At 37.7% G+C, this 18,610-nt stretch overlaps 1 protein-coding gene and 1 pseudogene across 1 annotated transcript; both read right to left on the minus strand.

Moving 5' to 3' along the window:
• Positions 1 to 32: 32 nt before the first annotated feature.
• On the minus strand, positions 33 to 5,314 carry LOC113091479 (bridging integrator 2-like; annotated as a pseudogene).
• A 3,748-nt stretch (positions 5,315 to 9,062) lies between these two features.
• LOC113091478 (serine/threonine-protein kinase 35-like) lies at positions 9,063 to 18,570 on the minus strand. Its single transcript, XM_026257040.1, has 3 exons — positions 17,889 to 18,570; positions 14,780 to 15,528; positions 9,063 to 11,375 (listed from the first exon to the last, which is right to left on the minus strand). The coding sequence occupies exons 1-2, from the start codon at positions 18,349 to 18,351 to the stop codon at positions 14,804 to 14,806; spliced, it is 1,188 nt and encodes a 395-aa protein (XP_026112825.1). The 5' UTR covers positions 18,352 to 18,570; the 3' UTR covers positions 9,063 to 11,375; positions 14,780 to 14,803.
• Positions 18,571 to 18,610: the final 40 nt, after the last annotated feature.

Consider the following 18,610-nt stretch of genomic DNA (forward strand, 5'->3'; position numbering starts at 1 on the left):
AGAAATTAATTATTTGCAAATACAGACATCACCTGTTAAGGCCTTTGACGATGAAGGTTTGGTGGAGTGCTGGTCTTCGAGAGTCTTCATCATATTATAAATGTTATGATTCAACTGAACGTGAGATTAAATTGTCAATCAGCAGCAATGAACTAATTACACATTAAACAATGTTACTTGAAAAGAAATCTTGTGAGTCACACTGACTTTTTAAAGGGATAATTCACCCAAAAATTTTAATTCTGTCATTTGTTACTCATGTTTTCCAAACCCATAAAACCTTCATTTATCCTCTGGACACAAATTAGGATATTTTTGATGAAATCTGCATAGACAGCACAAGGCCCAGAAAGGTAGTAAGGACATGGTTAATATAGACCATGCAGCTCCTGCGTTAGCAGCAGCCACACACGTGTCATGGTACTCTTGTGAACGCGAGACGCAGACGGACACGGAAGAGAAGAAATTGTTGAATTAATTTGTATTTTCTGTTTTATTTGTACACAAAAACTATTCTTGTAGCTTCAAATACTTAAAGTTGGACCACTGAAGTTGTATGGACTATTTTATTGATGTTCTTACTACCTTTTTGGGTTTTGAACGTGTCAGTTGCATTGCTGTCTATCAAGTGTCAGAAAGCTCCAGGCTAGAAGCACACAGCAAAACAACTCACAAACACAAATGTTAGACTCTTACCTTACTCATTTCCTCGTAGAAGACATCACGTAGGTTTGAGATGTTCTGGAACATGGTGACATAGCAGCTTATACGGCTGAAAGCAGAAAGAGAGCGTAGCCAAAATAAGTTGCATTATTATTCATCCCACCATAGCACCTTAGTGACAGGAAGAACTGTCTGAATGCATTTATCTCCTATTAGTTGAATTTTTGTTAATAAAGCTGTACAAACCTTTGATAAAGAACAGGCAGCTCCTCTCTCAACTCCTTGTTTATTTCTTCAAATACTTCCTGTGCTGTATTGAACTCCTCCTCAGCCTGAAAAGGAAACATCACCAACAGTCATCCCAATTTTGTTGAACTAGAACCATAAACAATTATAAAAAGGGATTATTTAGATGATCAAATGTGAGCTGACCTTTGATATTTTGGCCTCATCTCTCTTCTTGGAGTTCTGCAGTGCCTCCAGATGATGTCGAGCTGAATCGTAGTCAACCAGCTTCCTCCTCGTTTAGCCACTCTTTTCCTGCAAGATCACAATATTAGAACTGATTTGCAAGTTCTATGTAAAAACCACATGCATTTGCTATTAATAGAACACCCATGATATACATCAATGTTACAAACAATGTTACTTGACAATGTTAAAAACAGTACTTGAACACCAACCCTGACAAAGAGCAAAAGCACACTGAACAGACCTGGACTGAAGATAATGGAAAAAAAACATATTGCAATCATATTGCATGCATAATGAAGCAATTTTACGAACTTTGACATCTTGGAACTGTCCGGTATAATTCTCCATTGTTTCGAAACAACTTGATCGCTGAGCTTTTCCTCATAGTCATTCCACAGGAGATCCTCACTCTGCAATACAAAGCCAAAGAGATGAGGAAGACAAAGAGAGTGGAGAGATTTTTACTATGAAATATCACAAAAGGCCTAGTTTAACCTCCATTATAACAGGCAGGTTTCCTACACCAAGCCAGTCTGGTTCATAGATATCTTTAAGAGTCTGGGACAGGCGTTTGGATGAATCATGCATCGCTGAAAAACAAGGAGTGTACAAAACATCATGTGACAAATTCCTTATAAAACTGTTACACAATTTGGCAGTAGTCCTAAAGCTCTGTAGCGGTCCAAGACAAGTCATTACAAGTTACAGAGATGAGACTGTTTTAGCAAAAATGATGAAATCCACCCATGATTATCTGAAGGTTTTTTTTCTTCAGTATTCATTCAAGCAATGAAAAACATGCATAATTTGATGGAAATTTATTAGATTAATAATTATATTCAATGTACAGTCTAGATAAAAATAATCTTTATACACATTCTCTGAAAACCAATTCTATATGGTTTAGTATGAGGAAAAATGAATTTGACTTGTAGCTTAAAAATAGATAGCAAAAATCAGAGATTTCGCATTTATTTTAGATACTGACAACAACTTCATCCTTTAAGAACACCTGGGGGCTAAAAACAAGCAGTGACTTGAAGGTTTCCACCAAAACTATGCATTTGGTTTAAGCAAGAAGACCACAAACATCTTGAGTCTACCTCAATCTCTTCTTCATATTTTCCTAAGCCTCTGCAAACTGACATCTGGGCAATTCAAGTTGGAGCGTCAACTATTCTTGTAGACATTTAGACAATAAGCATTTTCACTTCCATTTATTAAGATACATTCACTTCCCCAAATGCAGAATGAGAGAAACACAACCAAGACTATCTTTGTCCACTTGTTTTCTCGTGCTTAGAACGAGACACCATCTCACTTTCACAGTCAGCCAGCAGCCTACAGGCCAACCACATTAATGACACCTGAGCACAATTAGTCAGTAATTAGGCTGTACATTGTGCTATTCTCTGAATCCCTTTGAAACAAATATCAGTATCAGTATTCAATCAGTAATGCTGGGTACATACCAAAAGATAATCAGGCTGATTATGTCCCGATTATCTTGATGGTTCTACAGATAATTTTTATCAGATTTTCCATTAGCAGCCCCGATCGCGAATCATGAATATTAAACATGTTTAATATTTACGATCAGAAATCCTGATGTGTGGGGGAACCCCGAGAACAAATGCGCGCACGCTCTGAAGATTATCACGTGAAACGAAACAATATCCAATCAGAAAGCAAGATGATCACGTTCTGAGTGATGTAAGATCTAATAACAATTATTTAAAGTTTATTTAATTTTCCAATTTCAAAGAGAAGATCTCTTTACCAAGAGAGAATTGAGAACAAATATATAGAAATATTTTTTGTTTTCATGATTTTGTGACCATTGCTCACCTCTAGCTCACTCTGAAACTTGTACAGACCATGTCCCCACCGTCTCCACCCAAACCCTTTTCTTTTTTTTCCCCCATGAATATTCTGTGAAAATCATTCCAAACACTATCATTGCAATTTCTTCCTGCATATCGTCCGCAATGCTTATTCTGAAGTCTCGCGATATTTCCTGTGTTCACAGTCAAGACTCTGGTTGGAAATCTGTTCGTGTGTGGTGTGCTGTCTTATAGGGGCAAAACGGTTAAATCTAGGATTTTTTATCTTCATGTTTGTGGTTTGAAAATCTTATAAGTTGTAAAAATTATTTTGGTGTGTACCCAGCATAACTGTCAATTTTAAAAATGTATTATTAAAATAAATGGCTGTACTTGATCATTAGTGTGACAGTACCTTTAACTGCATTGAAGTAAGATTTAACATCCTTATAGAGTCCTGATGCCATCTGCCTGGAAAGAAAAAATATATATTGTGTTGTCTAAAGGCAAAAGGTTTAAGTATCATCATTTTAAATATTTGCTTTTCTAAATAAGTAATTTTTTAATGTTTATTAAAGACCTTAACAGGCAGCTTTCGGGAAATGGAACATTTTTTAAATCAAAATAGAAAATGTACAGGTGTTAAGAAAATTACTTATTTTACATTTTTATGTACATTCGAAAGCCATAGATATTGCTAATGAGCATCTCTAAAGCTGCTGTAGGTTGTGTTTTTTTCTTAATAAATTATTTAATCTATTTGGCAAAAAGTTATTTAAGGTTAAAAGAAGAAATTACCTAATTCATTATGTTATCTTGATTACATCTATAGAGTGTAAAACTATCTACCATCATTTAACAAATACAATATATTTTCAGTGGTACGATGTATCCAGGATATGGAATAGGATGTAAAGATGATAAGTGAGAAACTAGGTCAACACTAGTCTAATATGATTAAGTTTGTTAGTGTTCATAATGAAACGTGGTACTAATACCAAACTAAAATAGCATTTTAAAAGGGCTTCCTGGGTTGGCTGATAGCATAAGCAGTACAGAACAGAGGCAGAAAAGGTCAGTCTCTGCAACTGTACAGCAAGTCACATATTGACATGTTCTAAAGGTGGAGTTTCCTGTGCTACTTTCAACGATGATTCTGTCCATGTTCATACAACACAACTCTTCCAATGCAGTCGCTTTGAAAAACAGCAGTGTCCAATATTGAGTGACATGCTTGAGCTAACAAAATCTACTGTGACCTACAGCCAATGTGTCGTTCTCTCAGACATGTACTGATGAAGTACCTGCTGTTTGTTTAAGTTGGCAGAGCACTCCTCAAACTGCTCATCTTTTGTCTCCATGGTTTTCCCCAGTTTCTGCAGGACCTACAAACAACACAATCACATGGAGAAGACCCACTTCTGATCAATCATTTCAGATAAGAACCGCAAGACACTATACCAGGCCGAGTAACAAGATTTGTCACTGTAGGCCGATGTGGTTTCTGAAATATCAAATCGCCAAGCGGTTCAACGTTTACCCTTGAAATATCAGTTGCAGCCATTGCTACTTATGATTAGGAAATATCAGAAATGTTAAAAGGAAGCATTTAACAAACTTAAAAGTTCCAAAATGTGAAAAATTGGTGTTTTAACTTAAACACTATTAAAGTGTGCAGTCTCCTATATAGTAGAGAGGAGGTGAACCTAGGGAGGAAGTGATTGAGGGCAGGAAGTGGTAGTCTTTGTGTTCACACAATTTCATTTGAAACATCTATAACAACTGACACTATATTTACATATCTTCTGAACATTTGTACCAGTTTTCTTTAGGCCTCTAAACATTTTGGAGCAAATATGTTGGACACCCACGTACAAAATACACACCCAGAGCAGCATGACATGAGAGCCAAGGTCCCAAACTAAACTAAAAAAAAAAGAAAAGAAAAGAAAAAAAGAACCCCACCTACCTTCTCTTGTGCTCGGTTCATTGATTTCTGAAAGCGTTTGGCCAGGATGCCAGCTCCCGCGCCAATGTTGCCCCCGATGTTAGCACCTAGTTTTCCCTCAGCCATCTTCACTTCTGATCAGCTGGCACACGAGCAATCCTTCTCTCTGGTGTCTCAGCGCTTCCTTCTATAAACTGACGGTTCATGGGCGGAGTGAGCAGTGCGAGTGGGTGTGAAAGCACTGGAACAGTTAGTTTGTTGCGTATATTAGTTTTAAAGACTGAAACTTACGGGACCTCGCGTCACGACGGTACACTAACCGACTGTGCAACATTCCATCGTCTTGTCTCAACGTGTTTGTTATATTGTCATCGACGTGCGACGGCATCATCTAGAAGTCAACTAGTCATCAGAGTTTCCTAATAAACATGACGGCTACATTGGGATAAATTTACGTCAAACTAAAAACCTCTGCACAGAGAGTGGTTCTATGTCCGCTGGACACTTTTAATGTGTTTTATGACAAATAAATAAATATAAACAATATAAAACTCTGCATTAATTGACTAACGCTGCGCTGAGCCTAGTCTGAGATTTTAATATTGCGTCAGAGCGGCTGTCCGCCAATGGGTTATTTATTTATTTAATTAGTTAAAAGTAAAGTGTAAATGACTGTAAAAGAGAATACGAAATAGCATACTACTATTACTTTTTCTACCATATAAATTTGTAGCAGTTATGTAAGTAAAATTTATCTAGCACCTTTCACAGACAAGGAGCCAGAAAGTGCTTTAGGCCTACAGTAAAATAAAATTATATAAAAACAAATTAAATACCAGCAGTTCAAATAACACAAAATTCAAACCATGTTGTTAAAAGATTGTCCAAAAGATCTGTAAGTTTTTTTTTTTTTTTTAGATTCCACAAAACCCATAGCCTTGTTCTCAGTGTTAAAGGAAGCGTGTACCAGAGCCTTAGAGCCACAACACAAAGAGCATGGTCCACTTTTGTCTTAAGACGTGTATGTTCTAGGAATAATGAAATGGTCTAGGCTGGAAGATCTCAAAGACTGGCTAGGAGAGTGTGCATGTAATAGATCCTGGTCTGGATATAAACGGGTGCCTGACCATGCAGAGGTCTATAAGCAATAACCAAAATATTAAAATGCACTCTAAATCAATAGGAAGCCAATGGAGGGCCTTAAGCATGAGAGTAATGTGGGACCATCTGCTGGTCCTAGTCAAAAGCCTTGCACCCATATTCTGTACAGCATGTAACTGATCATAATAGATTTGTTCAAACAGTGTACAGAACATTGAGAAGAGAAGAGATAAAGGCATGAACGAGCATCTCCATCAAACAATAGACAAGCATCTCCATCAAACAATAGACAAGCATCTCCATCAAACAATAGACAACAAACAATAGAGCTAATCTTAGCAATGTTCCTGAGATGGAAAAAACATAAGCAAACTACAGACTTATTTAAAACGTAAAGATCTATCAAAAATGACACCCAAATTTCTTATGTCACTGCAGTCAGAGGATGATAGACCCCCAATAACCTGCCTAATCTTAGGGTGCTGTCAGGGGCAGTAATCATCAGCTCTGTTTTAACAGTATTGTCTGCCATCCATTTGTTTATGGAGACTAAACAATAGCAAAAGGGACAGTTTGTCTAGTCTATCAGTACTAAAGAAAATACAGTTGCATGTCATCAGCATAACAATGATAAGCTTTCATTTTAAAAATGTTAACTAGTGTAATATGGTAGTAAAATTTGATCTATATTAATTAGTTTTGGATTAAAATCATTAATATAAATCATTAAATATATTTTTTATTAATATTTTTTCTTTCAAGTTCTCCTGTTTTGTTGTACAAGACATGAAAACCACACTCTTGTATTAAATCATTACAAATCCCATATGCTAAATCCCATGATACCACTCATACTTACATATGCAAATAGCATGCCAAAACTGAGATGAGATCCACTTTACACTATCTGTTGTAATTTTCAAGAAGCAGATAGAATTTGGGCTGTCATTTGCAGGCTGTCTTGTTCTCAGTTTCTGTTTTACTGTTTACACTATATCCCCATACAACAGTATTTTTACTGTTCTGCCAAAGGTATGGGAACAAAGAATGTATTTGCATTGTAAATCACTTGGTGTCACAATGAATTAGATTCCATTTCACTGCATAACAAATTTAATTATTAATACTACATCAGTCATTGTGTTAAAGTATAACAGACAGATAAAAACAAACTCAAAGTTAACATAGAGTCCTATTGTACAATATCATTAAAAATTAAATACTTATATGTTTGAGCGTCGCTATTATAGTGGCATGCCAGTTCTGCTTATGTCTCACATATACATAAGCAGAGTTATATAAGCTTTAAGCATAGTCAGCTTCCCACCCATAAACTCCTCAGGGCTTATATCTTAAATTCAATATGATACAGCACAGCAGTAATCCTACATTTACTATACAATTTCTGAAGTGACCACAAGGTGGCGGTGATGGCCATCTTTAACTGAATTAAATTTTTATATACTGTAAAATCAATGTGAATTTTTGAATTTACATAATACTAGAAATCAGTTAATTGACAAATCACACATTTTTTTACTCTTTTATGTGCTCTATTTAATTATTAAATGGCTGCATGTTTGGTTGTATTTAAGATTTGCTTTAACAGTACATTACAGTGTACAGTTTCCATTTGCAAATTATATGATCTGCTCCCTTTACCTAGAAGCTTTCAAGATCTGAGACAGAGAGGTGATGAGTCAGGGCGGTGTTTCAGATATTTCACCAGGCACAGAATGGTTTCACCACTCCTTTATGTTTCCATGAGGCTTAAAGCTATTAGCACACATAAATCATTCCCTGCCTGAAGCCTATATCAAAGTTTGTGTTCATTCATATCCCAGAAAATATTTAATGTTGCTATTTAGAAATCTTAAGTTAGTAAGTAGGCCTGCCTTTAGTCAGTTCTTTTACTGAAATGTGTTTCATCATAGACTTTCAAGAGTTGAAACCAAAAATGTAGGTGCAGAGTCTACTTCAACTAAAAACAACAAACTAGAATCTTGTTCTGTGTTTGCATATGCACAGTCAAAACTCACACGCATATAATAAATCAGACTATTGTATATCTCTGAAACAGTATCTGTCCAGTTGTTACTGACCACCTAGCCTTTTTGATTGACTCTGACGCACTTATGCTCCATTTAGAGTGACCTAAATCCAGTGACGCATCACTCATGATGCTGCATTCTACTGCAAGCTTTCAGAAAAGCTCATCTTTATGTGAACACTAAAATAATGCATTATGCAAAACTATCTAAGAAAATGCTATTCCACAGTTCCTGAAATGTTTGAATGATGCCTAAAAACCTGGAAAAATAGAACCCCACATTGTCATTCTAAGATGCACATATTGTGTTATGTAATGACCTGATTACAAAGCGGTTTCCCTCCATCCGCAGGGTCAGTGAGTACAAAGATTACTCCGTCATCCAATATGATCCTACAGAATGGGAAAGACCCTCCCCCAGTACACACCATCACCACAGACTGGCCATTCCCTTCCCCCATGTCTCCTCGCTCTTCAAGACTCTTTCTGTCTGTCACCTTGTTCTTAGATTTAATATGTAGTAATTAGACATCATTTCCTTCTTTGGTGCAGCTGATATACTCCGCATTATTCATGACTATGGCAATGGCTTTAATTGTGAGATATGACACAAGGTTAGGCCCTAAATTGGCTGAACTGATAGTGTCAGGTTATAAATCCAGGCAGGTGTTTGGGTGCTGGTGTACGAGAACAATACCTCTCCCGCATGACTGCCTAATACACTGGATAACAGCAGTCTATGGAGGGTGATCACTTTGTTTTAGGAGGGGATTTGTCTTGTCTGAACTGATTAGTGTAGTGTGGCTGTTTGGGGTATCTGATAACAAAAACCAAAAAGAGTATTTAGTAGTCAGACTGTAGCAATTAAACTAAAGTCTGGTCACAGTAATAACTTTTTACTTCAAAATGTCACATTTAATTTCATGTGGAACTTGCCATTTTTTGTAATTTTGAAAACGTTTTCTGGAACAATACTTTAACAAACATTGAAACCACACATAGGTTATGGTTTTACATGGTTTATTGAACAAAAACAACAAAAGAAAAAGGGATGATACCCGAGCTAATGAAGCGTCCACAGCTCTAGTGTGCTTTACACAAAGGAAAAAATTTCCAACATTTGCACACTAAAAGCAGAAAGTGTTCCATTAAAAAAAAAAAAAAATCATAAAAGGAACAACAAATTGCCATGGTCTGAGCAGAGCAGCATCATACAGTGTCAGAAAAGGAGAGGTTGCATAGAGTGCGCTGTACAGTCATAGTTGGAGCACAAGGAATACAAAGAATTGAAGCAAAAGAGATTATAGAACAGGAAGTGAGCTTTTGTTAAACTCGGTTCACTCTCTTCAGTGCAAGTGCAGTCTAATACTGTGGTTCGTATGACTGCTAAAACTAATTTCTCTGTGTTTATGCTCTCTGAAACATTCCAATTGAAAAGAGTCATAATTAAAAGGACAAAAAAGCAAATGCACAAACATTTACCAACTCTTTCCAGGATTAACTGAACCTTGTAAAAGACACAATCATTTAAATTGCCATTCGGGAAAATTAAAGTGGATTTAAAAGAATCCAAAAGAATGTTCCCAATAAAACCAAATAGCATTAGCTGACAAAATAAAAACATAATTGAACACTTAAAAAGTAACAAAACACTTCTTGTTCCCAGGTGGAGAGCCACACGGTCCATCTCTCAAAATACCTTAAACCTGAGGCTGATTTAATCTAAAAAAAGAAAAAAGTATTGATCTCTCAGGCCTCAGGTTTCTCTCACAGCAGACAGCAATAAGCAGTCACGAACAGAGAAAGGGGAATAAAAGAAGCTAAAAGTATTAAAAAGCTTGACACTATAGATTTATTATTAAAAAAAACAACAAAAAATAAATAAATTATTCCATCTGAAAAACATTTATTACTAGCCTCACCAAAAAACAGAAAGCACTGTTAGTTTATTTAGTGAATTAGATACTAAAACACACGAGTGCTGAGGTAGAACTATAGCACACACAAACTGTCAGGCAAAACCACTCCAAATTCTTCTCTGTGAAGCATTCAGGACACAGATGAAAAAGAGCTACACTAATGAGCTCACATCCATTTGAAATCATCAAGTAGTCGGTTAACAAAAAAGAAATATTGGATTTTTGACAAATCAACCAAAAAATCTGTTCTATATTGAAAATGCATAAGTAGTATTTCTAATATAAAACAAATAACACTCACACGGTCTTTAACTGCTCCCTTTAATCATAATCAAATCCATATTTTAAACTACCAGATTCCAAGACAACTAAACCGTGAAACTGTAGTAGTGTGCGTGTCCGTGCAGAAGTGTTGTTCACACTATTTTTTTCATAAGTGACCGCATTATTGTAAATGGGGCACCAGAATTAATCATTTTTTTTGGCCAAAAAAAAATTCTCACACAATGTACAAACAAACACCTAAATGGTTAAACTGCGCATGTCTAATATGTAAAGTGTTAAAATATTAAAAACTTGCAAAACGTACTGCATGTCTAAAAGATAAAGCTGTAAAACAAAACAAAACACTACTAGAAATCTCACTTATATCACTAGACTTCAAGGCACCAGGATAAATCTGCGTAATATTGGGTTTGGGCTTAAAATCATCAGCATTTTAATGGCAAATGAAAACCAGGTTAAAGAAAGTTGGTCTTTAATTCTCATGATTTCAGCTATTTTGTTGTGACAGAGGAAAGATAAAGATGATCAAATTTTGTGGAGTCAAGTAAGAGCCAAGTGTGAGACTATGGTAATGACAGGATTTGTGACAATTGTTTGTATTTGGATTTCCTTCCCCCCCAAAAAAAATTATAATAATTTGTAAACTAAAACTGAAAGCTTTACTGCTCATAAAACTGAATAAAATAACTGAAATACTTTCCTCATGGTCTGTTTTTATGGCATATGATTGTTTTGAGGGGATGAGCGAGCAGGGAGGCTCTGAGAACAGAATTTTAAAGTCCCAGTCCCTCAGTAAGACTATTAAAGACCTTGCTTGATTTAGCTTGATTGTACTCACTGCATCGTAACATCATTTTTAGCTATACTTCACTCTGAGTGACATAACTGATGATTGATTTAGGCTGAACACTTCTGGGATAACTGAATGATTCGTTTAAATTACTAATGTAAACAAAAAAAAAGTGAACGGTCAGTTGGAAATCTCTTTGTGGCAAACTTTGTATTGGTGTTCATGTTGAGTACTTTGTACTCTTCACATTAAATCAGCAATGGAGGATTCACAGTTTTCCAAGCAACGCGGTCCCTTCTGGTCTGTTATGGAAAGGGAAAACCTAAAACAGAATAAAAAAAATACAAGTCGTTAGGATTAGTACCTGAAATAGTCACACATTTGACTATACAGACATTTAATATGAACTTAAAATGCATTTATAGCTAATATAATACATTTCCCATTCACCATGGGAACCCAGAAGACAGAAAACAACACGACATACAAACTAAAAAGAAAAGAGGTTGATTGACAGGATGAAATGATGTCATAATAGCTGTGCTGTTGCATAATGCATGACTTAAATGGGTCCAAATCTCAGATTGCTTGATAAGTAATCAGATTTACAAGCATTAAAAATATCTCGCATAGAAAAATCTTTGCAGGCTATTTGTAATCAGTCAACACGTTTGCCGCTTGATCTCAGATGCATACAGTATAAAGAGCTCACCCCTCCTCATATCCTGCAGCTCAAACTATGTGCTGAGTCAGGAAGAGAGCTAAACGCCCCGCTGCAGTCACTCAAACTACACAGCGCATGCCGTTTCGGATGCAAACCCACCATCTCACGTCCCACACATACAGACCAGAGAGAGAGAGAGAGAGCAAATGAACCAAGAGGCTCCAAGCAGTTTTCTTTTCCTGTCTGAATGTAGCAACAGAAGAGAAGGAGAGGGGGATGGTGAACAAAAGACGACTGGAGTAGCAGACAGCTGTAATGTCCTCATAATGGCTGGGGAACTCACGAGCCCTTTCATATGCATTCATACTCTTTTTGAGCACACAAATACTAATTTAGTATCCAAGTTAACCAAAAATAAAATACTAAAAGCTAAAATCAATCACCTATAAATGCTACAGCATGATTTGGTCATTGCAACATTTATTTTAATACATTTTGAGACTTGCTTAAGAGATTACATTTCACGGTGTCACATTAAATTGTTAGTGTTTTTAAACTAAAGGGGTAATTAAACCTATATCAAAATTCAGTTAACATTTACTCACTCTCTCACGCTGTTTTAAACTAGGGCTGCACCATAAATCGAATGTGATATTTAATGCACATCTTACTGACAAGCTGCGCTAAACCACAATCATATTTTGAGCATGTTTTAGCACAGCTTGTCAGTAACCAACGGCTCTGTGTAGTTAATGATTTGTTTTACAAAGCCTTTATCATCTTTTAGATCTTTTGTGTTTTGGTCACCTGAATGGAGGGACAGAAATCTCTCAGGTTTCGTAAAAAATATCCTAATTTGTGATTTAAAGTCATATAGATTTGGAACATGAGGTTGAATAATTGATGACAATTTTCATTTTTTGGTAAAGGTTCAATATCGATACCTATAATAAATATCAATATTTAACAAAAAAAACAAACATTTCATTTTGGTTCATAACTGAAACTGAGAAAGTTCATTATGCACCCTAATGCAGTAATACTTTGAATAAACTGGTTCTTGCAAGGAACTGTCAGTTATGTGTGGCATGTCAAAACAAAAAAATCTTTCCATTTCAGGACTAGGAAGAACTTCGAGTCACCTGGTCTGCCTGATGAGCATTGTCCCCCAGGGCAAAGAGTATGGAAAATAGAGAGAGATGAAGAAGGAGGAATGGAGAGTGTTAGAGGAGGGGTGGTGGAGAATGGGTGCGGTTGTATAACAGCTATCCCAGCATGCACTTTTAAAAACAAAAGAGGCTGTTATAGCATGCAAACAGAAGCTCTCTGAAAGTCATGTCATTAAACAAATCACATCCTGATAGAGTCCCAGCAGAGCTGTCAAAACCACTGTGAAACTGAAATGGTCAAATAAGACACTTGCAATAACGTGATAAAAGAATCCTTTTTCAAGAACTACAATGAACGGCTCGTTTGGACTACAGCGTTTTTCCCAGGGTTTTGTGATGTCACAAAGCTGTCCTTTACAATATTATTAAAATAATTCCCACCTACAGAAATTCGAATGGTTGGGGGATAGAGAGGGATGAGGTTGTGGTTAGAACGCTTTGTTGAGTGCATCAGACAAGACTACGACGACAAAGACGAAGTGCTACTAAGCTTTCGCCATGGTGAAGAAACACTTTTAAAGAGTACTTTTTTTTCACCCCGTGCCTTTTGAATTTAATTGCAGCATAATGTTTTCTACCTCGCTGAGAATTTTAATGCGGTTATTACACATGCACCTGAATAATTATGTATGTAAATATGTATGTTACAGTTATGAAAACATTTTAGAAATAGCTTACAGTACAATACTGGACAATGATGTAATCTGCAGAACTTACAATTCAATTGTGAGACTATGGTGTATATATAAATTCAACTGTATCACAGTGTCACTGCAAAGATTATCATGTTAAAATGTTAGAATTAAAGACCACTCTTATATGTCCGGCAATATCAGTGTGCAAATTTCTGCGTGATCCACTGACTAAATATTCTTGGGGTCTGAATTTGGCTCAAATTCATATGCCAATATTGACGCTAGGGTTGGGCCCATAGCCCACACCGACTATCGCCGATGGCTGATAGACATCACAATTTTGAGCCGACATTGTGATCCCCCATCCCAAACCCAAACCCCCCCCCAGAATAACACTGCATCCCAATTCAATATTTGAAACAAAATTACTTGTACTAGTACTTGTCTCTGTTTATACTATGGAGCAGAAGTACTTGCCGCACATTTTACAAGATTAGATGTGTGTCAGTGGTGCTGAGGATCTGCAAATCATTCGCAATCGTCCTTAGTCATCTCTCCTTTCTCTGTTTATATGGTAAGAGAAATTTTGAGTACTGTAATATAACAGGCAACCATTAGCAATCATGTGTGTTTCCCCTCGTCTTCCTGAATCACCCATGTATTCACACTTCGGGCACACCCCCTAACTCCTCCCCCAATGTCATTGTCCAATGTGATGTTTCTCTGTGGACATCGTACAATGCCAATTTTGTAGTCATCGTCAAACCCTAATTGACACTTTCCTTAACGGAGCAGACAGAACTTTCTGCTTTGGTGATGGGCGTGGCAGTCCTGAAACATTGTTGTTCACCAATCACAACACACTAGAACAGCTAATTAATCACAACACATTTAGTTTTTTGGAAGACGGGCCCTCATCAAATCTGGAACTAATCGAGACATTTGGGCCCAGGCTGGGGAAAAGGGTATTGTAACAATGTAAATTATGTGGAAAATAATGCATTTTTCAAACCACCAAGCATGAGAGCATGTTCAAGTACCCCCCCAAAACAAAATCAAGACTTTGTAAAAGAGCATAATATCAAATTTTCTACCGGCTTTCAAATTCATCCTGCGTTTGTCCTTAAGAGATAACATAAGAATACACAGCATTTCTGCCATTCTACCATTGTCTGTTACCAGCTGTGATTACTGCCACTGGACACAAAAATATAGTCAAAAAACAACATTTCTGGAAACTGCACTGGCAAAGGCTTACCTGTGTGTGCATTCAGGTCAGAGTTCATGCTGCGCAAGTGACCTGTCCCATCCTGCTGTGCAGTTCTAGTGCGTCTGGTCGGTCCTGAGGATTGACGGCCAGCATGTCCTGCAAAAGTTTCCGGAGTGCCTCAGGCATGTGCGAGCGCCTGCGCTGGGGAATACTCAGCACCATCTTTGGGTTCTCCAAAAGAGCCTCTCCAACTGGGACGATATCCGAACCTTGCCGCACATACGTCCCGAGAAGCTCCCGTTTTGACTCGGCGTCAATGAATGTGATTCTCTCTATCATGGCCCAGATGATAATGCCTACAGCAAAAATGTCTGCTTTGGCTGTGTAATGTCCTTCCCAAACCTCTGGTGCCATGTAAAAGTCTGAGCCGCATGCCGATGAGAGCCAGAACTTGTTGATGTTAACACTGTTCTTGATTTTATCCCGTCCCTCCTCTGAGTCTCGTACTCCGGCACTCAGACCAGCACACACTTTGCTCAGTCCGAAATCGGCTACTTTCAACACAGGTGCGCCAGAACGCTCCGAGATGAGGATATTATCTGGTTTAAGGTCTCTGTGAACAATGTTGTTTTCATGCAGGAACGCCACAGCGCTACTCAGCTGCATCATGAAGCTGGCGTTGGTACGGGGATCGGGCCGTCGCGACAAGATGAATTGATTCAGATCCCCTCCCTCGCAAAACTCCATAACAAACCACAGGTAGCAGGGCTCATCAGGACACGACAATACACGCTCACCTAAAAGAACACACACAAACAAAAAAGATGCAGAGATGAATATACTTAAATTTGAACGTTTAGGAGATGTTTGCATTGGTATGAAACTTTAATAAAAAACAACCATGATTTCAAAAGGAAGGATTATAATGCAACTTTCGCAGAACTACTCAAAACTGTTGTTGCCTAATTAAAAGTCTTAAACGACTTCCCCTTCAACAGAAATACTATGGTTTAAACTACCAGTTGTTGCTTATTGACAGTAAGTTAGATTATTTATGATGTTTAAAGAAGGCATGAAATCAAAAGATGGAGATTTGTGGCTTTTAGTTTGTTATTTTGGCTTTGATTTAGTTGATATCCTAGTGCACTCCTACAAGTCAGTCTGTTTGGAAAAACAGACCAAAAATGAAATAAAATGCTCAATAAAATGAGAATGTCCTTTGCACTAATAATCACATGCCTCTGACTAATAGCAAGTAGTAAATCATGGCTATAATGTCAACCAGAAACTGTATAAGGCAGAGAAGGTCTATTTGTAGATAAATTGTACCACACAATATGGCAGCTGTAGTTTCGCCTTACAGTTAAAAGTACCAATCGTCATTTACAGGAATGCAAATCTTGATTTTAAGTTTAAATTAATTTTTTACCATAGAATGCATGCACATTAGCACAATCTATGAAAACAAGCTGTTGTCAAATTTCATTGCTGATTTGAAATATGCTACGGTTACATAGGTTTGGTCTATCCCCATTCAAGTAGACATGAGCTGTGCATGCATGCCTAGAAATAGCTTACAAATATGGCCATCAAGTGCATCAACTTGCCTTAAAGGGTCTATGAGATAAACGTTACTTTTTTCTTTTTTTTTCTTTAATATGTCACACCCCAACCTTGTGTTTAGGAAAAGAGAAATAACACATCAGCATGGGAGCGAAAACTGTAGGAAAACCTTCCACATAACATTTGTGTGCTATAGCAATTGAAAACATGTTTTATAATATGGGAGAATGAGAGCAGCAGATAAAAAAAAGGAGTTAATTCAATGAAAAGAGTTGAAGAAGAATTGATTTGTCATCAGTTTTAGAGGTTGGATTGCTGTGGAACCAGTTTGAACTGTTGAGGTTTCTTCTCACAGGACTGGACAAGCTCCCATAAGAACAACAAACCGGCTTGTATCCCGATACGAGCCAAAATGCCTTAGTCTAATTAATAAGCATGGTCCTGTGCTTTCATGGGCGTTATTTTTGCCACTTTCTCTGGTTTTGTTGAGCAAGCACTACGTGAATCTGCACATCTGCTGTAAATATAACACACACTGTGAATGTCACCGGTTATTATTACCATAATATCACAAAACAGTCTAAAGGCTTTATCAAGTTGATATTTTAGTTAAAAGTATGAAAAATACTTTAACATCAAGGAAATTGGTTGAAAATCATTTAAATCGGTGATAAAGCGATGCCGAGTATAAGTTTTATTGTTTGAGTATAAGGTTATTGTTTTCATTAACCTTTTCATTGGCATGACATGGTAGCTCACATGATTTAACATACTTTTTCAGTTATTTCCACATAACCAATGGGACTTTGACACTAGTCTTGTGTACCCACCAGAGATTAGGTGTTGGAAACACTTTAAATGATTAATTCATAACATTTCACCCATATTAGAAGTAAAACATTCTTCCATTTACACTAAATATAGACCAGACAAACAGCTTTCACGCAAATGCATCTAGCAACACTTTGCATATCATACAGTATAAAAGCCTACATGATTCAGAAGATCTGCATGTGAAAAGTCACACAAAGAAGACATTAAGATGCATGACATCAAATTGGCCTGGAATGTATGTACTAAATCCCCATTGTCTATTTTTCAACAGTAAGATGATTTACACAGTTGTCATGTAAGGAAACACCACTTCCTTCATTGTTAGAAGTTGGTATAGCGGGTGTGGAGAAGGTTTGACCCCAACACAGCACCTCCCCCACCTCCAACCTCAGAGTTTTCATAACCGAGAGGATGGTGGGGGAGGGCAAACCTGACCGACAGTAGCCACATTCTTACATAAAATGTAAACAGTCTTAATGTAGAACATAGACATGCGCAATATCGACGTCCGGTGTCCATCAGTGAAACGCCAGACTCGCTTCCAACAATGGAGTCTCACCGTTTTATTTCAGAGTAACGTTTACAATGGGAAAGCTAATAAAAATTGACATTTCTTATATTTTAAATGGCTAACATGCCATTGCTACCAAATGAGTGAAAGGCCACAAAACAATGGCCACTAGTTTGAGCTCGTGACAAAAGCATTCTCCCATCGCTGACCTTCCAGAAAAACGCCAGGGCTTGAATAAAAACATCTCACCTTTCAATGAGGTCTCGACCAACCTCAAATACTGCTTTGAACGCGTATTACCATGGCTCATTTTCTGGGCCATCCCGTTCCTTTGAAGCACACACTCCTCCAGCTGCACCACATTCTCATGGCGTTTCTCCAGACTGGTCAAAGCCCAAAACTCCGCCAGCGCCAACTCCACGTTCTCAGGCGCGTCACAGCGCAGCTTCTTCACCGCCACTCTTGCACCTGATTTACGGGCAACGGCTTCGTACACAACGCCATAACTGCCCCTGCCAACTTCACGGAGCAAGCTGTACCTCGGGGCGATGAGTCGCTGTTCAAGACTGCCATGTTTAACCAGGTCCGAGACGCCTGCCATTGCCTCATTGTCGTTTATGTTGTCGACGCTGAGCGAGCGCAGGACACTGGCGCTTTCGGTTCTTTTGCAAGCGTTCCGTGTCCGCAGCCGCTCTCTGTCCTTTGCATCCATCGCGCCTCCTCACGTTTGTGCGTGCGCTTGTAAACACCTTCCGCGTTCATATTTCTAGAGCTTGAGGAAGTTTCGCAGAGCTTAAATGTTCGTTGACATCATCGTTTGTTTTCATTCAATGGGGTAGCAAGATTCAAACAACAACGAGCTTCTAGTCTGAACTGAATGAACTCTGAATGAAGTCAAGTGAGAACTTGACTGGATCGTCCCACTTTCCTGTACAGGGGAACTGCTGACCTATGAGGACACACGTACATGG

This window comes from Carassius auratus, unplaced genomic scaffold, assembly GCF_003368295.1.
Source record: "Carassius auratus strain Wakin unplaced genomic scaffold, ASM336829v1 scaf_tig00214195, whole genome shotgun sequence".
NCBI lineage: Eukaryota > Metazoa > Chordata > Actinopteri > Cypriniformes > Cyprinidae > Carassius > Carassius auratus.

Excerpts from the sequence above, each read along its gene's own strand:
- LOC113091478 (XM_026257040.1), bottom strand. The coding sequence starts at position 18,351 with ATGGATGCAAAGGACAGAGAGCGGCTGCGGACACGGAACGCTTGCAAA. Across the intron at positions 15,529-17,888 it reads GGTCGAGACCTCATTGAAAG|GTGAGCGTGTATTGTCGTGT; the intron begins GTGAGATGTTTT and ends GTGTTCTTTTAG.